The sequence below is a fragment of the Herpailurus yagouaroundi genome, unplaced genomic scaffold (assembly GCF_014898765.1).
Source record: "Herpailurus yagouaroundi ecotype Mexico unplaced genomic scaffold, PumYag 140, whole genome shotgun sequence".
NCBI classification, from domain to species: Eukaryota; Metazoa; Chordata; class Mammalia; order Carnivora; family Felidae; genus Herpailurus; species Herpailurus yagouaroundi.
The window spans coordinates 16,549,274-16,575,531 of record NW_024412395.1 but is presented as its reverse complement, the minus strand read 5'-3'; the positions used below and the strand labels follow the sequence as shown (position 1 = coordinate 16,575,531).

The following is a 26,258-nucleotide window of genomic DNA, read 5'->3' as shown; positions in this document are numbered from 1 at the left end:
TCTCTGTAGCAAGAGATTCTCTGCTGTCAGCTATACTGTTTTCAAGCCCAGCGATTAATTTTATGACTATTATTCTAAATTCACTTTCTGTTATATTATTTAAATCCTTTTTGATCAGCTCATTAGCTGTTGTTATTTCCTGGAGATTCTTCTGAGGGGAATTCTTCCGCTTGGTCATTTTGGATAGTCCCTGGCGTGGTGAGGACCTGCAGGGCACTTCCCCTGTGCTGTGGTGTATAACTGGAGTTGGTGGGCGGAGCCGCAGTCAGACCTGATGTCTGCCCCCAGCCCACCGCTGGGGCCACAGTCAGACTGGTGCGTGCCTTCTCTTCCCCTCTCCTAGGGGCGGGATTCACTGTGGGGTGGGTGGCCTGTCTGGGCTACTTGCACACTGCCAGGCTTGTGATGCTGGGGATCTGGCGTCTTAGCTGGGGTGGGTAGGCAAGGTGCACAGGGGCAGGAGGGGCAGGCTTAGCTTGCTTCTCCTTAGGTGATCCACTTCAGGAGGGGCCCTGTGGCAGCAGCAGGGAGTCGGATCCGCTGCCGGAGGTTTGGCTCCGCAGAAGCGCAGAGTTGGGTTTTTGCGCGGAGCGGAGCGAGCAAGTTCCCTGGCAGGAACTGGTTCTCTTTGGGATTTTGGCTGGGGGATGGGCGGGGAAGATGGCGCTGGCGAGCGCCTTTGTTCCCCACCAAACTGAGCTCTGTCGTCCGGGGGCTCAGCAGCTTTCCTTCCCTTTGTCCTCCAGCCTTCCCGCTTTCTGAGCAGAGCTGTTAACTTATGACCTCCCAGCCGCTAAGTCGCGCTTGCTGTCGGCACACAGTCTGTCAGGCCCCTCCGCTTTTTGCAAGCCAGACTCGGGGGCTCTGCTTGGCCGGCGAGCCGCCCCTCCGCCCCGGCTCCCTCCCGCCAGTCCGTGGAGCGCGCACCGCCTCGCCGCCCTTCCTACCCTCTTCCGTGGGCCTCTCGTCTGCGCTTGGCTCCGGCGACTCCGTCCTGCTAATCCTCTGGTGGTTTTCTGGGTTATTTAGGCAGGTGTAGGTGGAATCTAAGTGATCAGCAGGACGCGCGGTGAGCCCAGCGTCCTCCTACGCCGCCATCTTCCTACCTCTCCTCGCAAACCTGCCTTTTGAATGAAAGTAAAGTCCATGACTCTAAACAGAATGAATAATGTATGGCTGGCAAAGTGTCCTGTGAACATATGTGTCACATCACTTAGACTTAGCCCGTGGGCCAGTGTTTGTGTTCCTGCTGTAGCTATTTAGGTACGATGGTAAGAAAAGCCAAGGAGGAGAAAGGGAAGAGGTGAACTTGCTAAATACAACTGGGAGAAATACAAAAGTGATCTTCAGTGAGTTTTGAAAAACACACTCAGAGCTTTTTTTAAGATGGCTTCTTACAGCCAGCCCAGCCCATGGGTTCGATGGAAAGAGACATGCCATAGAAATTTGGCCTCATCCAATACTGCAACCCAGATTTCTGTGATACTGTTTTTTACTAACTGCTCTTCAGTACCTAGCAGCACCATATAAATAACACTCAACTATTCTGCGTCTCTCACTCCCGAAACTCCCTGCTCTAGAAGATCTAGAGCAAACCTAGGGGAAAATCAAAATTAATTTGGGGACAGATCAGTTTATATCCAGGATACAACTATTAAAAAAAATCTGGCCAGTCTATTGACACATTCTACTGTTATTTTTATCCATGTTTTATAATTTGGGTAAAATTTTTTTTCCCTACATTTAGAAAGTAGATGTGGCTTAGAGTCAAGCTTTGATGGTTTAATTGAAATACACACCATTTAAAGGGAACATATTTTGGTAAACAACTTTTGCCTCATTAGTCCTAGAATTCCCTAGAACTTTCACTGTTTTGTAAGGCTATCATTTTCCTTTTATTTGAAAAGGCATTAACAAATTGAACAGAAAAATTATTCATATGGAAAATGCGCTCCCTATTTAGATTTTGGGGATTCATCAATATGACAATGCGTGAATCTATGTAACATTCTTTACTTGTGAAAGAAGAAGGGATACTGTCTTCTCTGCTAAAATTCACCTTTTTTATAGGATGTGCTTTTTAACTATTTAACATACACCATTTGTTTTGTTTTGGGAACCAAAGCACAGTCTTGCAAATTCTATAATATAGGTAACTTATCCATGTTCCTTTTGGTCCAATGAGTTTATACAGAGAGGAGTGTTGATTATGTATAATAACAGAGTAGATTTTATTTTCATATTTTTATTGTGGTGAAATATATGTAATAAAATATAAATATATTTATATTGAGGGCACTTGTTGGATGAGCACTGGGTGTTATATGGAAACCAATTTGACAGTAAATTGTATTTGTATTTGTATTTATTTTTTTAAATATTTATTTATTTTTGAGAGAGAGGCAGAGTGTGAGTGGGGGGGGGACAGAAAGAGAGGGAGACACAGAATCAGAAGCAGGCTCCAGGCTCCAAGCTGTCAGCACAGTGCCCGACGCGGGGCTCGAACTCACAAACCCCGAGATCATGACCTGAGCTGAAGTTGGCTGTTCAACTGACTGAGCCACCCAGGCGCCCCTGACCTGACAGTTTGTTATATTAAAAAAATAAAACATAAATAAGGAAACAAATAAGAAATAGTGAAATAAATACTAAAATAAATAAATGATAAAATGCATGTAATATAAACTTTACCATTCTTTTTCTCTATAGGTTTGACTTTAGTTAGCATGTTTTTCTTTTTAAACCATGTTTTTCTCCTTTGCCAAAGATGCAGGAACATGACAGAAAAAAGATTTGAGTTTGATTTTACTTTTTATGAATCTGACAGAAGTAACTGATTTTGTGGAGATTAAAAATTGACCACCAACGAGATCGAGACAGAAGTTACAGGCCTGACTTAGCTAAGCGCCAGTTCAAGAATCAATAAGCAAAACATTTCCAGTATGCTAAGTACAAAAATACATATGCACATTAGATGTAGTCCTAATCTTAAACAGATGTTTGTATAGGTGGAGAATCATAGATAAATGCACGTGAAAAATAATAATAGAAGAAAGTAAGTAAGAGCGTACAGGGTGGTTAAGTGTGTAGGTGGTGTGGAAATCAGGGAAGGGAGACAGACTTGATGTGGGGAAGTTCCAGAGAGGTGGCTCAAAGATGAACCTGGAAGCTATCTTAATTTTGAATACAGAGACCTGAAAGGACTTGTTGCCCTCCCAGGAGGAAGGGCGTGGTCAAAAATATACAGGAAAGGGAATGCGCAAATATTTTTAGAAGATCTTGATTTATTTCCAGATCATACTCTAATGCTTCTTTCATGATCCTCAGGAGAACTTTTCCCCCATGAATTAGAGCTAGAGAAAGTCCACCTTTCCTATCACTCCTGGTGAACATGTCTGATGCAGTGAATTGCATTTCATCCTGAGTAATCTATAGTTCAGAGTAACCTTGTCCTATTTGGAGCCTGCAGTCTCTGCTTCCCTTCTCCCCTGAAACAATGTAGGTCCCTCAAACTCAGGCATTGAGCCGTTCTTTGTTTTTTATCAGAAGATAATCTATTCTGCATGCAAAATACTTAATTTAGTAGAAACCATAGCCATAATAGAATGACATGCTAAAAAAAAAAAAAAGTAGTTCTAGTAACAAAACTAAAACAAAAACAAAAAGACATTAGCATGGGTGAATCAGTAACATCAGGAGGATCTGAGTTTGCATACTTTTTACCAGTTCTGTGACTGTTTTTTTTTCTTTCCAATTTTTTATTTAAATTCTAGTTAGTTAACATATAGAATAGTATTGGTTTCAGTCATACAATTTACTGATTCATCACTTATACATATAACACCCAGTGCTCATTACAAGTGCCCTCCTTAATGTCCATCACCCATTTAGCCCATTCCCCCACCCACCTCCCTCCATCAACCCTCAGTTTGTTCTTTATCATTAAGTCTCTTGTGGTTTGTTTCCCTCTCTCCTCTTCCCTCCCACTTCCCATATGTTCATCTGTTTTGTTTTTTTTAATTCCACATATGAGTGAAATCATACAGTATTTGTCTTATACCGATTGACTTCATTTTGCTTAGCATAATATACTATAGTTCCAACCACATCATTGCAAATGGCAAGATTTCTTTTTTTCGTGAGAGAGTAACATTTCATCGTGTGTGTGTGTGTGTGTGTGTGTGTGTGTGTGTGTGTGTGTGTGTATACACCACATATTCTTTATGCACTCATCAGTCAGGGGACACTTGGGCTCTTTCCATCATTTGACTAGTGTTGATAATGCTGCTATAAATATTGGGATGCATGTATCCTTTAAATCTGTAATTTTGTATCCTGTGGGTAAATACCTAGTAGTGAAATTGCTAGGTCATAGGGTAGTTCTATTTTTAAGTTTGTGAGGAACCTCCATACTGTTTTCCAGAGTGGCTGTACCAGTTTGCATTCCCACCAACAGTGTAAGAGAGTTCCCCTTTTCCAGCATCCTCGCCAACATCTGTTGTTTCCTGAGTTGTTAATTTTAGCCATCCTGATAGGTGTGAGGTGGTATCTCATGGTGGTTTTGATCTCAATTTCTCTGATGATGAATGATGTTGAATATTTTTTCAAGTGTCTATTAGCCAGCCAATGTCTTTTTTGGAAAAATGTCATTTCATGCCTTCTGCCCATTTCTTAACTGGGTTATTTGGTTTATTTGAGTGTTGAGTTTTAGAAGTTCTTTATATATTTTGCATACTAACCCTCTATCAGATATGTCATTTGCAAATATCTTCTCCCATTCCATAGGCTGCCTTTTAGTTTTATTGATTGTTTCCTTTGTTGTGCAGAAGCTTATCTTGATATATTGCCAGTAGTTCATTTTTGTTTTGTTTCCCTTGCCTCTGGGGTCCTATCTAGTAAGAAGTTGTTCCTGCCAAGGTCAAAGAGGTTGCTGCATATCTTCTCCTCTAGGATTTTGGTGGTTTCCTGTCTCACATTAAGTCTTTAATCCATCTTGAATTTGCTTTTGTGTATGGTATAAGAAAATGGTCTAATTTCATTCTTCTGGACAGATCAAAACCACTGTTTTCCTGTCCAGTTTTCCCAATGCCATTTGTTGAAGAAAGTGTCTTTTTTCCATTGGATATTCTTTCCTGCTTTGTTAAAGATTAGTTGATCATGCAGTTGTGGGTTCATTTCTGGGTTTTCTGTTCTGTTCCATTGATCTAAGTATCTGTTTTTGTGTCAGTACCATACTGTGTTGGTGACAACAGTTTTGTTACATAAGTCCTGAATCATGATGCTTCCAGCTTCACTTCCCCCCCACCTCCCCTCAGGATTGCTTTTGGCTCTTCAGGTCTTTTGTGGTTCCATACAAATTTTAGAATTGTTTATTCTAGCTCTTGAAAAATGCTGGTGGTATTTTAATAAGGATTGCATTAACTAGGTCTAATTCTTTGGTTAGTATAGAGATTTTAACAACATTTGTTCCTCCAAGCCATCTGCATGGAGTTTTTTCCCATTTCTTTTTGTCCTATTCAATTTCTTTCATAACTATTCTGTTGTGTTGAGAGTATAGATCTTTTACCTCTTTGGTTAGGTTTATTCATAAGTATCTTACTGTTATTGGTGCAATTGTAAATGGGATTGATTCCTTAATTTCTTTTCCTGCCATTTTATTACTGGTGTATAGAAATGCAACAGATTTCTGTTCATTGATTTATATTTTCCAAGTTTGCTAAATTCATGTATCAGTTCTAGCAATTTTTTAGAACCTTTCAGGTTTTCTATTTAGTGTATCATATCATCTACAAATAGTGAAAGTTTGACTTCTTCCTTGCTGATTTAGATGACTTTTATTTCTTTCTGTTGTCTGAGAGCTAAGGCTAAAGCTTCCAGTATTATGTTAAATAGTAATGGTGAGAATGGACATCCCTGTCTTATCCCTCACTATAGAGGAAAAACTCTCAGTTTTTTCCCATTGAGGATGATATTAGTTGTGGGTCTTTTATATATGGCTTTTACAATGTTGAAATATGTTCCATCTATACCTGCTTTGTAGAAGGTTTTTATCAAGAATGGATGCTTTCAAATGCTATCACATGCCTTTTCTTCATCTATTGACAGGATCATATGTTTCTTATCCTTTCTTTTATTAATGTGGTGTATCACATTGATTGATTTGCAAATATTGAACCAGCCCTGCAGCCCATGGATAAATCCTACTTGATGGTGGTGAATAATTCTTTTAATGTTCTGTTGGATTTGATTTGCTAGTATCTTGTTGAGAATTTTTGTATCCATGCTCATTAGGGATATTGGCCTATAATCCTCATTTTTAGTGGGGTCTTTTTCTGGTTTTGGAATCAAGGTAATACTGGCCTCTAAGAATGAGTTTGGAAGTTTACCTTACATTTCTGTTTTTTGGAACAGTTTGAGAAGAATAGGTATTAACTCTTCTTTAAATGTCTGGTAGGATTCCCTTGGGAAGCCATCTGGCCCTGGACTTCATTGGGAGATTTTTTATTACTGATTCAATTTCTTTGCAGCTTATGGGTCTGTTCAAATTTTCTATGTCTTCCTGTTTCAGTTTGGTAGTTTGTATGTTTTTAGGAATTTTTCCATTTTTCTCCGATTTCCCAGTTTGTTGGCATATAATTTTTCATAGTATTGTCTTATAATTGTTTATGTTTCTGTGGTATTGGTTGTGATATCTCCTCTTTCATTCATGACTTTATCTTTTTGGGTCCTTTCTATTTTCTTTTTGTTAAGTCTGACTAGGAAATTTTATTAATTCTTTTGAAGAACCAGTTCTTAGTTGTTTTTCTTTTCTGTATCATTTTCCCCCCTATATAATTTATTTCTGCTCTAATCTTTGTTATTTGCCTTCTTCTGCTGGCTTTAACATTTATTTGCTGTTTCTTGTCTAGCTCCTTAAAGTGTAAGTTTAGGTTGTATATTTGAGAACTTTTCTTGCTTCTTGATGTAGCCATGCATTGCAGTATACTTCCCTCTTAGGACTGTCTTTGCTGCATCCCAAAGGTTTTCGGACTGTCATGCTTTCATTTTCATTTGCTTCCATGTATTTTTTAAATTTATTCTTTAATTTCCTGGTTAACCTGTTCATTCTTTAGTAAGATGTTCTTTAATTTCCATGCATTTGTGGTCTTTCAAAATGTTTTCTTGTGTTTGACTTCAAGTTTCATAGTGTTGTGGTCTGAAAACATGCATGGTATGATCTTGATCTTTTTGTACTTGTTGAGGACTGATTTATGACCTGTATGTGATTTATTCTGGAGAATGTTTCATGTGCATTCAAAAAGAATGTTTATTCTGCTGCTTTAGGATCTGTTAAGTCCATCTACTCCATTGTGTCATTCAAAGCTTTTGTTTACTTGTTGATTTTCTGTTTAGATGAGTATTCCCCCGTTTTGTCCATCCTTGTAATTGCATCCATTCGGTTTTGCATCTCACTTATAGCATTTTTTAAATTCAGTGTGACTAGTTTTTCATTCTTCTATCTCTCTATTAAGGGGTTCTCTAGTGTCATCTATGCTTTCTTCAAGCCCAGTTAGTATATTTATGATTATTGTTTTAAATTCTGGTTCAGACATCCTATTTTTTTTCTGTATAATTAAATTCCTGACTGTGACCACTGACCGTTCTTTCTTTTCAGGTGACTTCCCCCATCTTGTCATTTTGTCCAGGTCACTGTTTTTGAATGTGTGTGATTGTTAGGAAAACCTATTGTATTTATGTTCCTGAACATAATGCCTATATTAAGAAGAGGTACCATATCCAGCCCCCTAAAAAAGGAAACTAGATCCTAGGTGTGTTTTGGTTTGAGGGTTTAAAGAAGCTAGGTCCCAACAAACAAACAAACAAAAACACCAGGAAGCTAGATCCTATCTCTCCTAGAGCTGAAGCTTTACAGCTCCCTCTGAGCAGTAGACTTGGTGCATGGGAAGGTTTTGTGCTGGTCTAGGGGTGGGGCCTGCTGTACTGATTCTCAGGAGGACTTGAACTGGTGGAGATGCTCCTGCAGGGCCCAGGGGGTGGGGCTTGGTGTAAGTGGTTGCAACCCACAAGGAATGTTGCTGTTTAGCTCACTGAGTTTCATCAGTGCATTGGGCATGGGGCAAAATGGCATCATCCCACTCTGTCATCCCCAGGTGGACAACTGTCCACCACTCTTCAGGAAGCCCTCACAAAAGAGCAAACAGTCAACTCTCTTGTGTCCCTGGCTTCTGCCAGATCCCTGCCTTTACCCTGTCTGTACCTGAGATGTCTGCCTGCCAGTACATCTGTGTTTTATCACAGGTGTGTGGTTTTAACACAATACATCTGTGTTTTATCACAGGTGTGTGGTTGGGTTTAAGAACTTCAAGTTTTAGAGATTCCCAGAGTTCGGACCTGCACTGATCCTCTGGGGGAGGGTCTCACTGCACTGTGGCCGGTGCTGGTTTGTCTCAGAAATCGGTTACACGATTGGGCAGTGGTTCAGAGTTTATGGTAAAGTGCAACAAAAAGCCAGCACCAAAGTTTGCAGCTCTCACCCAGTGTCTTTGTTCCTATGCTAGAAAACAGGGCAGCATGTTGGTGCTGTCAATTCTTTTGCTCCCTCAGAGGCCGTGTCTCCATTCCCAAATGTATCCAAGCAGGAGAACTGTTTCTCTGCCTGTGACCCAGGGGAGCCTCAGACCACACTGCCCACTTCTGGGTCTCCACCTTCCTTCCCCACCGGAGTACCACAAAGCCCACCAGGCACAACCCTGGCAATGGTGCAGACCTGCAAATCTGTGCTCCAGATACTGTGCTCTGCTCCTTATAAAAACTTGTAGTAGTCATCCTCTCTCCTTTTCCCAGCCAGCGGTTTTGAGGAAGAGTTTTTCTTGTGAAGTCCCCTGTGCGTGCTTTCATTCTTTCTCTCTCTTTCTCTTTCACTTCTCTCTCTCTCTGATCAGTGCTCCCTCCCCATCACAGCACCCACAGTTCTTTTCTCCCCCTAATCAACTCTCTGCAGCTCCTACTTTCCATGATGTGGCCATTTTTCTACCTCTAGTTGTGCAGTTTTGTTTTCTCAGTCCTCAGGTTGATTTTTTGGGTGTTCAAAACGATTTGATATTCATCTAGCTGTGTTCAAGGGCTGAGGCAAGATTAGGGCTCCCCTACTCTTTTGCCAACTTGACTCCTTGTTTTTGGAATGAGTTTTTGCTGGACCATCTATTTTGAGTCATGTAGTCCTTTGAAACCCTGAGTCCCATTTGTGAATGGGCTAGTTTTCTGGGATAATAATAACGTGAGTGGTTTACCCTATTTTTATCTGTGAAAACCTAATTAGAGAAATAAAAACAAATTATTTAACCTTATTCTCATCAACTCCATGGCCTAATTAAGTTGAAATTGCAGGTCATTGTATAAAAATTAGTTATGTTTCAGGGCGCCTGGGTGGCTCAGTTGCTTTAGCATCCCACTCTTGATTTCAACTCAGGTCATGATCTCACATTTCATGAGTTAGGGCCCACTTTGGGCTCCACCCTGTCAGTGTAGAGCCCACTTGTGATTTTCTCTCTCCCCCTGTCTCTGGCACTGCCCCTACCCCCGCTTATTCTCTCTCTCTCTCTCTCTCTCTCCCTCTCTCCCCCTCCCTCCCTCCCTCAAAAATAAATAAATAAACTTAAAAAATTTTTAAATAGTTAAGATGGTAAATTTTAAAAAGTCAGTTATGTTTCTTTAAAAGCATATACCAGACATTGAAGGTATGAAATAATTCTGAACAGCCTACTAATGATCTTACTCATCACTACTTGAATTACAACATATTTGATAGCATTATTGGGTCATAGATCTTCATATCTGCACAAGAAGCCACTTGGTTTAGTGAAAATTATTCAAGCATTAGAGACAAATCAGGCAGGATTGATAACTGTTACCTTCTGGTTTTTATGACAAATTACTTAGATGTCTCTGATCCTTAGTTTTCTTATCTGTAATAGGAGGTTAATAATAGAACCTACTTGATGGGGTTGTAATGAGGATGAAATTAATTTATATATAAAGTCCAACTTAGCGGTTGGTAACTGACAGCTCTTACTAATTATTTTTTTCTCATAGTAATTAAGAAACACCTTCTAAAAAGTCATTCCCTTTGTGCCTTTTATAGCATGAGAAGCTGATGCATGAATTGGAAGAGGAGAGACACTTACGTCTTCAGAGTGAGAAGCGGTTGCAGGAGGTGACACTGGAGTCTGAGCGCAACCGAGTTCAGATGCGTGGTCTGCAGCAACAATTCTCTAGGTATGCCTCTGAACTGAGCCTCTTGATTCTGGAGGTGCATCTCTTCCTGCACCAATAGCACTTGTGCTTGAGTTTTCATTGTGAAAGCCTCTCTTGAATTTGAGAAGTTAATTTCCTAAGAGCTTAGACCTTCTTTTCTGGCCCAGCCATCAGATAGTATTGGAGCTGGTTGGCTGAGACTTGATATTTGCACCTCACATAGTCTTGACTTTATTGGATCTGGTTATCTTTTCTTCTCTCATGGCTTTCCAAGGGATCTTCCAGGAAGAAGTAGTCGCTGTGTGGCCTGTAGGAATGCCCTGTGAAAGACCAACCAGGAGGATGAAAGTTTACCAGTTATTATAATTCTATTTTAAAGTGGACAGAGAATGTGAATCTAATTGTTCAGGAAGCACTTACTCAGTACTTAAAGGAAACATTTACCAATGGTTAAAAAAATCTAAGTCAATGTGTTTCTTTCCTTTAAAAAGACGTAACTTGAATTTGGAAGGAGGCTTCTGATTAGATTTAATTCCTGCACAGTCAGAATCTTTCAGCTACCAATTATAGTTACTATGGGACCAGTTGAAGGTTCAATCTATTATTTAAAGTCTGTTCAATTCCATGGAAAAAACACAGACATGTGCAGTTCCAATCCTGGGACCTGATAAGGGAACTCTGTGAAAGACGATTTACTTTCATTTCTGTATTTCACTTCACCATTTGCAAAATCAGGGAATTAATTTTGCGTTATTTTTTTCTCTTTCTTGAGGTTATCCCAGGCAGAATCAAGTTTGAGAAGTTGCCTTAAAACTTTTCCGATCAATCTCTGTGGATCTTCTGTTTAATTTCCTATTGGGATTTGGATGTGATCAGTGATAGATGATTTGGCTTCCTCATTATGAAGCTTTTATAATGATAGTTTAAGCTTTGAATGCATTGCAGGGAGAAACCAAAGTTGAGCCTACAGATGATTTATTTCATTGTGATGAATACCATGAATGTTTGTGACTTTGGTTTAGAGACTTCTTAGGGGAGCAGGTTAGAAAGGATGGGTGACTCCTCTGTATTCTGAGTCATAATTTAACATCCCATTCCACTCTCTGAGCCCATGATAATACACAGGTGCTGTAGAAATGCACCAATCAATAGTTTAACAAATGTTTGTCCCACCCCTCATAAGCTATTACTTACACAACCTTGTGCTCAACTTTTCATTTGGTTTGATGGCAGCTCTCACTTTATGTCTCCCAACTTGAAATAATAGATCCAGCCCCCACTTTTGAAGCAACTCTAAAACAAGCACTGCTTTGTAATACTTGCCATTTTAATGATATAGGAAAGGAGGAGGTAGATTGCCCTACCCTTCTTGCACTGTCTAATTGAGATGTCTCTGTATTCAAGCTATTGATTTACAGAGCCGGAGACATATGGCACAGTAAATTATTTTCATATGATACCAGGTCATCTGCTGTAAATCAGATGACACCCATACAGATTTGAGTTGCACCAGAGCCAAGGCTACATCCTAAGCTGAAAGAGAAGATAATTATATGTCGAACAAATAGTGATTGGTTCTACACTCCACATTTTCCACCACTATATTCAGTTTCCTAATGTAAAGCATCATTGGAACTGAAAAGTTCAAGTCCAATTACAGCCAGAGAACTAATGTAATTCAGCAATAGATGGGGGGAAAAAAGCATATATCGCAGGTAGGATAGTTAGGCAATAATTTAAGTAGAACCACTGAACCGTTTTTGATGACCTTTCACATCTTAAACTGTGGTTTATGAGATATTTCTAGTTATGTTTACTTGAGCAGTCTTGTTGCTATAACTTAGGTCTTTGTAAAATTCTCTGTATTATAGAACATTTGTATAGCTCATCACCTTTGGATGTGGTCAGCATCTAAATGCCCATATGTATACGGATAATTTTCTCCTTCTTCTCCCTGGGTTAATGAGTTTATTTTGTACATCATGCTGTCTGAGATGTAGATTTACTTTGAGTGTATTTGTGGGATGAGTTTACTTTGAAAATAATGCTAGTAACTCACCTTTTCAAAAGACACAAAGTGGCTTACAGTAAAAGGTAGTTTTACAATAAGACTACTAAAATAATAATAGAAAATAAAAGCTATAAAAGGATAATGTGGCAAGTTATCATTCTTACATGGCCTGACATGTTTTCTGACAGTGAGCATTTGATTTACCTCTAACATTCCTTGTGGACAACATCAAAAGGAATGTATAACAGCATATGTAATCGTTATCTCCTAGACAAAGGCTGCCACTCCTCAGGGAGAGACACATTATCTCTGGTAACAAACTCATACCAGAACACATCCCTCGGCCCCTTCAGAGATGGCACCGGAGGATATAATAGACAGTGGTCCAAAATGGTTCAGAGTAGGATTAATTCTTAGAAGTACTGCTACTTCTGTAATCTCACTTATGTCTAAAAAGTTAAGGGATTTATGAAGTTCACAGTATGTGAAATAGGAATGCTGGGTTCATATCTAAATGATAGTGAGTAAAATAGAACTCCAGTGCTCACGGTTCTCAAATCAGGCACTGTACTGCAAGTTCATGGCAACATCTAAATATACATGTGTTGTATCTTTTCAGTCCTTTTTCATTAACCTGGAGCACAGAGACATGAGATGCTGAGGACTGGGTGGAACTACGAGAAGTATTTTCCTGGTATAGTTGATGGTGTTGTCACTATGGGGCCATCTGAACAGTAGTAAAGGAGATACTGAGTCTCAGATTCAAGATGAGGTGAGGCATTGGAGAAGAAAGCAGATAGTGAAGTTAGAAGCTGGGACAATTAAGTGTATGTATGAGGTAGAGTTCAGGCATCAGAATGAGCACTGCAGCATAATTAGTCCAGGGCTTGATTTTATGCAGTTTCAGTGAGGTGATACGGTGGCTTAAAGCTACCAGGCAAACCTGAACATTGTGATTATCTGGGGTAATGAGTAAGGAGATCACTTAGGCCATAAACATCTGTAAAAACGTTTGCATGAGTAATTCTCTTTTTTTTTTTTTTTTTTTTAATTTTTTTTTCAACGTTTTTATTTATTTTTGGGACAGAGAGAGACAGAGCATGAACGGGGGAGGGGCAGAGAGAGAGGGAGACACAGAATCGGAAACAGGCTCCAGGCTCCGAGCCATCAGCTCAGAGCCCGACGCGGGGCTCGAACTCACGGACCGCGAGATCGTGACCTGGCTGAAGCCGGACGCTCAACCAACTGCGCCACCCAGGCGCCCCGAGTAATTCTCTTTTTATGTGGCCACCAAACCTTCACTTATAATCCCCCCGCCTTTTCCTCTTGACCTCTGATTAGGGTATAATGATCAGCAGTGGTGCAAAATTTGGGTAATAAAAAAAGGGAGAGAGATGTGACCATAGATTACATAATCAGCTCTAAGCTCATAAATCATAAATTGCCTGTACTGAGGATGATTCGGGAAGCCATAACAAGCTTGATTCTGACCATTACATCCTTTAATATAAATATGGAGAAGAGAAAAGGTGTTTCCAAATTAAACCGTTGCCGTAGATGAAGGAACATTTCAATAGGGTGGTGCTTAGAGACAGGTGGCTTCTTTGTCTTGCTATTTGGTGATATAAATCAAAGATGCCTTCCAAATGTCATAATGATTATTTGACCTGTCATCTGTGTGGTATACATGGCTGGGCACATTTTATGTGGGATTAGCTTTGTGCCCACCCTTCTATAATTGGGTAGCCGTCTCTACCCTCCCTTTAGCTGTTCTATTGAAGTGTGCATCTCTAGGCAGCTGAGGTAATAATGCTGTGAGTGAGGCTATGTCACTGCTTTCCCTCCTATGTAAAGATGATTAGTGTTGGAACCCCCAGCGTCATTACCTTGAGTGAATGAGGTGGTTGTGCATCCCTTAGATTCACCTAGAGAAGCACTTAAGGAACACTCTCTCCAACCAGGTGGGTAAAATAACAATGATTTAAAAAAAAACAGATTTGTGGAGAAATCAGCAATACAGAGTTCTGATATCATGTCACCTATGCATGATTTACACCTGTATTTGAGTTGGTTCCTTTGGAAGCAGTACAGTCAATGTGTGGATTATTGCTGAAAGCTGTTGCTCTTATCAGACAATCAACCACTTTTATTGTGTGTACAATAAAATAGAACACAGTATGTATCCTCACAAAATGTAGACTCCACATGGAAAAGACTTATGTATGTAAATGAACAAAAAAACCCCACGTATATAGTGTAGCTGTAAATAAAGGGAACTTTTATCCAAATTTAAGACAGCCAAACTTGATATTTGTTAATGGCATGTTATCATGCAAAAGCATGAATCAAGCCAGGTGAAATAAATGAGTGATTGCCTAGTGCTACTAGCAATAATAATACACATGGTTATCATATGACAGCTCTGTGCTGCAGTATATTTGAAGCTTTAAATTAGAATCAACCTGGTAGACTCACCACCACGAAGACATATTTCATAAACTATCTACTGTTAGCAACCCATATCGCACTCATAGCATCATTAGGAATTAGTTAGTGCTTCTCCACAGCCTTGAAATGTTCCCCGTGTGTGTGTGTGTGTGTGTGTGTGTGTGTGTGTGTGTGTGCGCGCACATACAAGTGCTTGTATGTGCATATTTACACCATGCAGTGTAAGTTTAAGTAAAGCGAACAATTAAGCTTTGTCACCCATAATAGGCAAGGGTAGTTAAAAATCGCCCAAATGGAGTCCAAGCTTTCACTCTCTACCTCCAGGATTTCTTTTCACCTGTTCTGACCTTCTCTCCCTGCACAGTTATCTGCTGCCTTGAAGCTATTTCTTTGCTTACTGTAACTGGGATTTCTTCTATCACAGTTGATTGCTATGCTTAAGTGCAGTCGGCTGCATGCTGAACTTGAAGGAGACGTAAATTGAGATGGTTTTACTACTTAACTCGAGACTGGTTGCTGTTCACATTATCGGCTCTCAGAAACTTTATGGAATCCTAGGGTTCATTTTCTGCTGCCCATTTGGAAGCTGTAGGCACCTGGCATAGAAGTGTGTGTTGAAGAGGATAATATGCCCTTAAATGTTCTACCCACATATTCCCTTCTGCCTCTGTATCTGTCTGGTGCATTAAAAGAACATTTTCTCTACATCTTTAGAAGGAGTAAAACATAACAAGATGAGAAAAGCTGTCAATTGACCTTAGGACAATCGATAGCACAGAGCTCTTCTGCCCCTTTTCTACATTTGTTCCCATCTCAGACCTTTGTCAACTTTAACCTATCACAGGGGCTGGTTCTCCTGAGCGTCTTGTTCCTCCTGATGAATATAGAGGGATATTTTCTGTTGATTTGGAGTTGCTATTTCCACGCTATAAGCAATATTTCTAGCTAAGACTTTTCATAAGAATGGAGGTCTCTCATCTCCTTTGAGAAAATCTACCAGAAGTTTAAAATGAGAAGGCAGTGCTGGTTAAATGATAAATTTTCTTCAAATCACACAGATGGAAGAAATATTTAAAAATTTTTTTTTTCAACGTTTATTTATTTTTGGGACAGAGAGAGAGCATGAACGGGGGAGGGGCAGAGAGAGAGGGAGACACAGAATCGGAAACAGGCTCCAGGCTCTGAGCCATCAGCCCAGAGCCTGACGCGGGGCTCGAACTCACGGACCGCGAGATCGTGACCTGGCTGAAGTCGAACGCTTAACCAACTGCGCCAACCAGGCGCCCCAAGAAAGATTTTTAAATAGCATCTTTTAAAATGCCTCATTCACATAGTGTGGATCATGTTTTAATGTAAGAAGTTTATATCTTAGTGATCTAGTGTTTAAGCTCTTGCTTGAGCAAAGCAGAGGGAGACTAAAACCAACTATAAGAGAATGGCTGGGGGGAGGGGGAATGGGGAAGACCATTTTCAGCTCCCTGAGCAACAGCTAACTTAATAATAAACATTTCTTAATTCCTTTGTATTTCTGTTTCTGCATAAGGCATGATGACATTGTCAAATGTTTCCTAAATTCTTAATAGAGGTATACGTTGTTGAGTAGAAAACTTAGAAGTTATATTGTGTGTTATTTATCTCTAGTAGTGAAAATAGTATTAACACAGACTATGGTTTCGGTTTTATTTCACAGAGCAGCATCTTATTAAATGGGCTTTCTAGGATGTGGTTCTAGCTCCATTTCTTTTTTTTTTTAAATTTTTAAAAATGTTCATTTATTTTTGAGAGAGACAGAGCACGAATGGGAGAGGGGCAGACAGAAAGGGAGACAGAATCCAAAGCTGGCTCCAGGCTCTGAGCTGTCAGCACAGAGCCTGATGGGAGGCTTGAACTCACAATCTGCGAAATCATGACCTGAGCCAAAGTCAGACATTTAATGGACTGAGCCACCCAGGTTCCCCTCTAGCTTCACCTCCAGCTAACTTAATCACTTTGGTTAAGTAATTTGACCTTTTTAGAACTCAGTTTGTTCATTTGTAAAGTGAAAAAGTTGAATTGCTTATAGTTTTATAATGCTTCTTACAGTTTTTAAAAGACGGTGAATTTAAACTATACTTAAACTGAAATGTATTACTTGAGTGAAGTTGTAACCAGACCTTCTTGAAGTTCTAACCACCAGGCTTTTGTGTTGGGAACCTGGAGTGAACTATCTTGCTCTCTACAGTATGATCCTTGTGTAGCTCGGTGCGGGAGGGGGAGACGGTGGGCTTTCACCATGTCTATTTTGGTTACTTGACTCTGGAGACATCAAGATTAGAAAGCTGCCGTGCCCAGATGAAATATTTCTGTTGAGGACAGACAAAATTGAATACTCAGGAACCTGACTGGCAAAAGGAAGCTACAATCCTCTGCAGTGGACATAACCATTATTGCTCTTGGCTCTGATGTTGTCTGCTTTAGGATTTATTTGAACTGGCTCAGAAAAAGCCTGAACAGAAAGAACTTTATGACACCCAGAATTGTTTTCACTTTTAAACAATTTCTCTGAAGAAATAGCCATCAGTAAAAACGAACAACCAACAAAACAAACAAAAACGGTGATTTAGTTTCTCTTCTAAACTTTTTTTTTTAATTACCCATCGCACTCTTACTGTGTTACTGTCCCCACCCCAACCTATTTTTTTTTTCTTTTAAGAAAATACAGGATATAGAATCCATTTTATTTTAAAATTGTAAACTATGTTCATTCTTACTGTCAATAATAAATACTTTTTTGGTCAGGTCTACAGAAAATCCATTTTGTAGGTGTATAGTTTGATCAGTTTTGACAAACATACACAATCATATAACTACCGCTGCCATCAAAATATAGCATATTTTCCTGCCCCTGAAAAGTTTCTTTATTTCCCTTTCTTGTCCATTCCAATTCCATACGCCAAATGTATGAACAATGACTGATCTCCCTCCCTATAGTTTTGCCTTTTCCAGAAAATCATACAACTTAATTTATCAAGTATTTCACTTTCTGTGTCTGGTTTCTTCCACCTAGTGTGTCTTTTGATATGCATCCTTGTTGTTGCCTGTGTCAGTAGTTCGTTCCCTTTTATTGCTTAGTAATATTCCATTGTAAAAAAAAGTACCTATTTGTTTATCCATGCAGCTACTCATGGGTTTCTTCCAGTTTTAGGAGTATAAAGTTGCTATAAACTTGCAACTTTCATGCTCTAGTTTCATTGTTTTCCATTTCTCTTGGGTATGTAACTAAGAATCGGATTACAAACTCATGTAGGAAATATATGTTTAACTTTACAAGAAACAGCCAAACTTTTTCCAAAGTAGCTGTGCAATTTTGTGTTCTCACTAACAAAGATTAGGAGTTATTCCATGTTAACAAATGCATCTGGAAAAGCAAAACCCAGATACAGAAAACCACACAAGAAATACCTGGCTTATTCAATTATTTTAAGGTGAACACTTGTAACCAACATCAAGTCAAGAAAGAAAACTCTGCTAGCCCCCCAGAGGGCCCTAGGGGCCTCTTCCCAATTTCAACCTTCATCTTCCCCCCCACTAAATAACTAATATCTTGGTTTTAGAGCAATAACCTCCTGGTGTTTTGAATAGTGTTATCACTTAATGTGCATCCCCAGACACTTTAGTTTAGTCTTGGTTGTTTGTTATAAAACTGGTTATATATTTTAGGTTTCTTTTAATGAATAGCTTGCCTTCCATCACTTGATTTTCTTTCAGATATCTACTGAAGAACCTGGAGCATTTGACCTACAGAGTTTATCAGTTTAAATTAAATTAGTTGTTTTCTATTCTTGGGGCAATTGAACATGTTTCTCTTTCCTCCATATTTTCTGCAAATTGGCATCTGTTTCTATACTTTGCTGCTAGTAATGATCTAAATAAGGAGTTCAGAGTTGTTGCCTAAGGAGTGGAGATCTTTTCTCATATCCCCATATATTTCTTACATTACAACCAATAACCTTTTCCATAATAGGTATTCAATAAACATTTGTTGGTTGAAGAATGAATGAATGAATGAATGAATGAATATAAGAATGAATGAATATCTTCACTTAAACAGAAAGATGCGGCCAGAATTGCACTATGTACGACTAAGGTTAACCATGGAAGAATTTTAAAGGTAGTGTGTTTATGATAGAAATTTGCTTCCAAGAGCAGTTGTAGAATGGCCTTCCCTGTGAATCTGTAAAATTTTGATAATAGTCATCATTCTTAGAGTCATAAACCATGATGGCCGGGGAGGATGAAGACCCGATTTTCCATTCCTGAGCTTCTATGATAGAGTACTCACCTATAAAAGATGAGTTGCCTTTTCTCAGAATATTCTTTGCAGAATTCCTGTCTGCAGGGCACTAAATGGAATTTGGTGCATTAAAAGTTTACTTCCCATAGGGCAAAGTTTACTTTCAGAGAGTGTTTTATGACCCTCAGATAACATTTATACGAGTGTTTCTATGGTAGCGTATGGGGCAAATGCAATGGCAGCAATCTGAGGAGTGAGGATTATTTTCTGATTACCTTTTTTGTCCATAAGCAGTGCCTTTAATGAATGGTATCCCCACAGAGTGTGTCTCTGAGTGCTGGCTGTAAACACTTGGAACTCTTCTTTGGGATCCTTGATATAATTTGTGAAAAATTATTCAGTTAACATGGTTCTTGTTTATAAATATGTACATCTGCTGTTAACGAACAGCCTGGAGCTTTTAGGAATGTTCTGAGAGTAAAACAGAGAATTAGCTGTGCTGAAGCTGTGGGCTTCTGACAAAAGAAACATGTTGTGGTTTTCATTAAATTGTGTTTCAGGGGGCGCCTGGGTGGCTCAGTCGGTTAAGCGGCCGACTTCGGCTCAGGTCATGATCTCGCGGTCCATGGGTTCGAGCCCTGCGTTGGGTTCTGTGCTGACAGCTCAGAGCCTGGAGCCTGTTTCAGATTCTGTGTCTCCCTCTCTCTGCCCCTCCCCCATTCATGCTCTGTCTCTCTCTGCCTCAAAAATAAATAAACGTTAAAAAATTAAAAAAAAAATTGTGTTTCAGAATTCTTTGTATTTTTCTTGTGACTGAAGGTTTTCACCTTTCATTTGGAGTAGTACCAAGTGACAGGATATATTTTCACCAAGCACAAAGATGAGTTTCTTTTGCCATGTTTAATGTAGTTTTTGCAACATTTCAATCTTCTCTTTTATAATAAGCATTTTTATTATTATTGATAGCAACATAGTCACAAATATCATATTTTATACTTCTTTTATTTTTCAATGTTCCCAAAACCATTCCTTACATTATTTCATTCAGTTTTCACTTTAACCTTTGGCACTGTAAACAAAGGCACATTTTGATATCATAATTTTAATAAATAACACTATTACAACTTTACCAAAATGAAGCGACTTGTCCACAGTCACATGGCTAGGTGGATCTCAGTCGAGACCCCAGGACTTCTGGCATCTGGACAAATATTGTCTATTTCCTCGTTAATTCATTTTGTAGTTTATGATCATTGATAGCAAAATGAAGATACTAAAAATATTAGAAACAATTGTGTTTCATGTAGATTTCAGCCTTGATCGTATATGTAGACATTCTGCCACTGACCAGGTTTCTTAGACTTTATCATCAGTTGACTGAGATTGTACCCAAAGAAACTTGGGCCCCAGTGATTAATGAAATTCTATTAAATTAAAAGGAGATCTTGGTAGCCACTGTTTTCCCATTTCAGAGTCCATAAAGAAGTTTCTGTAGTTGTCTCTCTTTAGTGTGTATCCCTTTTATAGCCTCTACTTTCTTAGTATATTTCTGTACAGCATCATCAAACCAGCTGGACTGATGATGAAAATGGTACCTTCAGACATCTAGCCTACCACCAAAATACGATTATATTTATTACATGAACTGTGTAGTCATTGAATTTAGCTGAGATGACCCAGATTTCCCCTTGGCTATGGACTTAGACAGTATGTATTTAGCTAATAAAACCCAGTTCCAAATTCACTTTCTCTCTGATGTTTTTTTTTTTTTAATTCCACTTTCCTCACTTAATTATTATACATATTGTAAATACATTAAGTGTATATTTTTTCTTGCTAACGGTTTTGGACCTCAATATAGTATATTCCCCCAGTAGAATGTAAACTTCTTATAGCTTTTGCCTGATACATAGTAGGTGTTTTGTAAACGTTGAAATAAATATTTCCAATTGGCCCTATTGCTATATTAAGCTACCATTTATTGAACCCCTACTCTGGATGACATTTGGCTATTCTGCTGTATCATATTTACCTAAATCACTTTCAGATTCCTAAATTACTTTATTTTATTCACTTTAAAAATTTTTCACTCAGATAGTATTGTTGCACAGGCAGTAAGTTTTTACAAGAACTACTGAGACCAAAAAGTATGACAGTTTAAAAAGAAAATGACAAAATTGGTTTGACTGTGCTAAGCAAGGTGGAGGGACACAAAATAAGTCATTTCCCCTCTCTCTAAGGATCTTATGGTAAAGAAAGAGTCACACTTGAAAAAAACTAATGCTAGATGAAATCAAATCTTTACTGCAAGAAAGGGAGAAAAAAAAAATGACCTAAGAAAAACTGAGCATGTCAGAAAGGGATTTATTTGAGATGACTATTGAAGGATGTGTAGGTGAGGAGGATTTAATACAGAACTGAAGGAAGGGCATTTTAGGTTAAGAGAACAGAACGCAAAGATAGGTCTAAAGGTGTGAGTATCCGTGATGGGTTTCAGAAGCAGCTAACAGTTGTGTATTGCTCGAGCTTAGTTCTGCTAAGGCCCTTATTTCACACTAGCTGTTTGAATTTAGGCCTTTGTCATCCCCTTGCATCCTGGGTAGTGAAAGAATGCCTGGCCTACCTTTGCAGGTTGATCTTATGAATATCTCAATCACACAAGTCAGTCTTACTTTGAACCCTTTTCCTGAAGCCCAGCGGTCACCTTTGATGTCAGAAAACACTTAAAGAATTGATTTCTATTCCCTCAGCAATTCACATTATTGTCAAGAGAGTCCCTAGTGAAGTAGTAATATATTTAGTATACTTCCAATATGCATGACACATATAACACTTACAAGTCTATTGCCTTTTCAGAAACAATCACCAAAGCACACGCTATGTTATCAGGAAATACCCTACAGGTCTTTGTAATAGATTTGAATGGTTTCAAGATTCTGCAAACTCGGACTTTATAAGCAGTCTCTCCTGAGTAAAGAATTGAGTGGTAGAGTAGTAAGGCTGTAGTTACTGCCTCAATTCATGGAAAGCCCAGTTCAGGAAAGGCCAGGACCTTAGAGGTTGCAATGACAGTGAGAACATCCATCATTTAATAAAACCTGAATGAAGCACAGAAGGACAGCATCTAAATGCACAAGGAGAGAACTCTCAGATGGAAAAAAACAGCAAAGTTGCACCTGGAAACTTCGACAATGACCCTTTATTTTTTTTTTAAGTATATTTGTTTATTTTGAGAGAGAGAGAGAGAGAGAGAGCATGTGCATGAGTGGGGGGAGGGGCAGAGAGAGGAGAGAGAATCCCAAGCAGGCTCTGAGCTGTCAACACAGAGCCTGATGCGGGGCTCAAACTCATGAAACTGTGAGCTCATGACCTGAGATGAAACCAAGAATTGAACATTCAACCAACTGATGCTCCCAGGTACCCCTAAAATGACCCTTTAAACATAAGATATATGAGATGTGTATTTAACTCATTAGTTTTTTATTAGCATTTAAAGAGAACTTACCAGATATCAGGTACTATTCTAGGTACCAGGGATATAGCAGTTTGTAATGGAGGAACCATCATATTACTTATAATTTAATTCATTTTTTTCTTATTAAAAAATTTTAATGTTTATTTTTGAGAGAGAGAGAGGGAGAGAAGGAGACAGAGCACGTGTGAGGGAGGGGAAGAGAGGGAGGGAGACACAGAATCCAAAGCAGGCTCCAGGCTCTGATCTGTCAGCACAGAGCCTGACTTGGGGCTCAAACTCATGAACTGTGAGATTATGAACTGGGCCGAAGTCAGATGCTTAACTGACTGAGCCACCCAGATGCCCCACATGTAATTTAATTCTTAAAGCAACTCTCCATGGGAAATATTCCAATTATCTCTCTTTTACAGATGACAAATCTGTGGCCTATGTGGGTTAAATAGTTTACCCGTTGTCATACAGCTTGAATGTATTATAGCTGGGATTTGAACTTAGCCATTACTCTGTGATGTTTCCTGTTTGTTATCCACAAAAGAAAAAAAATGAGCTAAAGTGTACTGAGTGTTGACCTTTTACCATTTGGGATTTGGGAATGTGCTTTAAACATGTAATCTCTTCGCTGACAAACTCTATGAGGAAGTATTAGCATCCATATTTTATAGAAAAGAGAAATAAAGCCCAGTGAAGTTGAATGATTTGCAAAAGGTCACACAGCCACTAAATAGCTAAGCCAGGATTCCAGTCAGGGTCATTTGTCCTTTGACATATATTCCCTTTCTATTGTATACTATGAAATTAATAGATGTTAAGATTCTCAAAGAGGAGGTTTTTACTTCAGTCTTTGTGTTTGGAGAAATTAAAAACAGTGTTTTAGATGTATGCTACTTTCTGAAATGTTTCTTCCAGTGTCTTTGAGGATCCATGTGGATCCATTTATTGTTTGGGGTATGTTCTACATGACTAACAAGTTTCTCTGTCATTTAGCACAAGACACAAAATGTGGTTGTAGGCATGTGTTTTCAAACCAACTCACTCCGAAACTTATAAAACTTTATACTAATTAAATTCATATATCAGTGTGTCCTTTTCAAGAATTGCTTGATTAATGAACCCTTAACAATTTGAGAAATGGATCTTCAGTTAAATTTGAAATGAATGCTGGATACAAATATGGTGATTTATGGAGTTCACCATCCTCTCCACTGTACCCCTTCTCAAAAACCCTCATCTAGATTTCCTTCTCATTTTCAATGTTTCAGTCAATATTTTTCTCCTATTTTCATATAAATGTAATCATCAAATTACACGAAGAAAGAGAAAAATGTGCCAGGTAGAGAAAAGTAGATGCTTAATATACTATAATTAATCTAAGAAGAAAGTGGGATTTGTGTATACATGTGTATGTGGACATGCAAACAAACACATTGAAAGAAATGTGTTTAGAAGGACAAAGTAAAACTTTAAAAATAGCTATAGATATTAGAACAGAGAATGGAACAAGAATAGAAGCTAAGTTTCTCTGAATAAACTTTAAGAATTTGACTTTAGAGGGACACGTGAGTGGCTCCATCAGTTGAGCCTCTGACTTTTGTTTTTGGCTCAGGTCATGATCCCAGGTTTGTGGGATTGAGCCCCACATCAGGCTCCATGCCAGTAGCTCAGAGCCTGCTTCAGATTCTCTCTCTTCCTTTCTGTCTGCCCCTCCACTTCTCTTGCTCTCTAAATAAACTTTAAGAAATAAAAATAAATAAAATAAATTAAAAAAGAATTTGACTTCAGAAATATTAAAATATTTAATATAATTATAACATCTCATTTAAAATTTCACCCATTGAAAACACAACAAAACAAATACATCTCACTGTTGGTGACAAAACTAGACATGCACAAAATCATTTGAAATGACTTCCAGGCATAGAATTTTATACATCTATACTAGGATTTATTAATGACAAAAACATACACACAACATAAAAACAAAAAGACACAATGTGTTGTACACCTAAAACTAATTCCATGTTGTTATTTGTCAAATAGAAATTAAAATGGAACAAAATATAAATTCAATTATCTGGAAAAAAGCAAAGAAGTAATTATTTTTAGTAATCATATTTTTGGATGCAGTGTTAATGTTGTCATCCTGAGACAGTAGTTAAAACGTTGCATGATCCAATTTGAAAAGGCTTCTACCGGTAAAAAATGTTTCCATTTGTGCATCAGTAAGAGTAATGACTGCAGTGTATTGAAATGCACCATCTATGTTTAAACCCTTTCATTCATAATGGTACAAAACAACCCCAACACAAATTTTCGAGGATGCTAGAGAACCATCTCATTATTTTATTTTTTTTATTTTTTAAAATATTTTTATATTTATTTTTTGAGAGACAGAGCACAAGTGGGGGAGGGGCAGAGACAGAATGAGGCACAGAATCTGAAGCAGGGTCCAGGCTCTGAGCTGTCAGCACAAAGGCCTGACACAGGTCTCGAACCCGCAAACTGTGAGATCATGACCTGAGCCAAAGTTGGACGCCCAACCGACTGAGCCACCCAGGTGCCCCATCATTATTTTCAAAACTGATAAATAACATAAAAAAAAAAAATCAAGCATTTATCCTGCCTTTCTTTAAGAACTATAACTAAATCACTGTTGGGTGGGAGGGCAAGTTTCTTTTCATAGGATATTTCAGTTAATAAATGAAAAACAGGATGATATAATTAGAATGTTATTAAGAATGTCATTCGAATTGCAACTCCTAATGAAATAATGGGTCTAGGCAGTGAGCATCATTGGCTGATAACATCACAGAGAGAAACAGTTCCCATTGTGTGTGCATGATAGAAATACCCGGGGTGCCCGGGTGGCTCAGTCGGTTAAGCGTCAGACTTCGGCTCAGGTCATGATCTCATGGCTAGTGAGTTCAAGCCGTGAGTCAGGCTCTGTGCTGACAGCTCAGAGCCTGGAGTGTGCTTCTAATTCTGTGTTTCCCTCTCTCTCTGCCCCTCCCCTGCTCACGCTCTGTCTCTTTCTCCTTCAAAAATAAATAGACATTAAAAAAATACCCAACACCATCTATGAAAACATCTTACACAAAAATGAGCTTGAATCTAATCAAACCTATAGATCTAATGACCAATTTATGGGAAACATCATGAGAATAAGTTGGGAAAAATCCAAACTATGGGGAATTTTACAGGAAGAACAGCTGGGTTTCTTCAACAAATAAACTGCAAAGAAAGAAAAGAGGATGTGAGAAAACCTATAGATAAAGGGTCTTAAGAGATGTTGTGGGAACATTATTTGGATACTGATTTGAAGAAATAGTGAAAAGAATTGGTTGGAAGATTCGTATACTTTCTGAACATTTGATATAGTTCATGTTTTTAAGTGTGGTGATATATGGGCACATTTTTTAAAAAAAGTGCTTCATGTTCTAAACACACAAATTGACATAAATATGTGATTTGCTTTTAATAATTGTGAGGGAGAATCAGGAGTAAGGATGATGAAGCCTCATTGGCTTTGAGTTTTTTATAGTGAAGCTGTATGTTGAGTAGATGAGAGTTTCTTTTTAAAATTTTTTTTAAATGTTTATTTATTTTTGAGAGAGAGAGAGACAGAGTGTGAGCCAGGGGAGGGCATAAAGAGAGGGAGACATTTTTGTGAGTTTCTTATATTTTAACTTCTACTTTTGTAGAAGTTTGTAACTTTTCATTAAAAACAAAAAGAACCTCAAAAACATGCAGTTTCTTGTAGATTATTAGCTGTAATCTTAATATTGCTAAAGAAATTAACA

The 26,258-nt window shown here is 38.5% G+C and overlaps 1 protein-coding gene across 8 annotated transcripts in view; it reads left to right on the top strand.

The window, feature by feature from the left end:
* The window catches only part of NCKAP5 (NCK associated protein 5), a 983,894-nt gene that overhangs the window by 532,474 nt on the left and 425,162 nt on the right, over positions 1-26,258 (top strand). For all 8 annotated transcript variants that reach the window (XM_040474891.1, XM_040474892.1, XM_040474890.1 and 5 more), the window contains one exon: positions 10,142-10,275. In XM_040474891.1, coding sequence (XP_040330825.1) covers positions 10,142-10,275 — 134 coding nt within the window. The remainder of the gene's footprint in view (positions 1-10,141; positions 10,276-26,258) is intronic.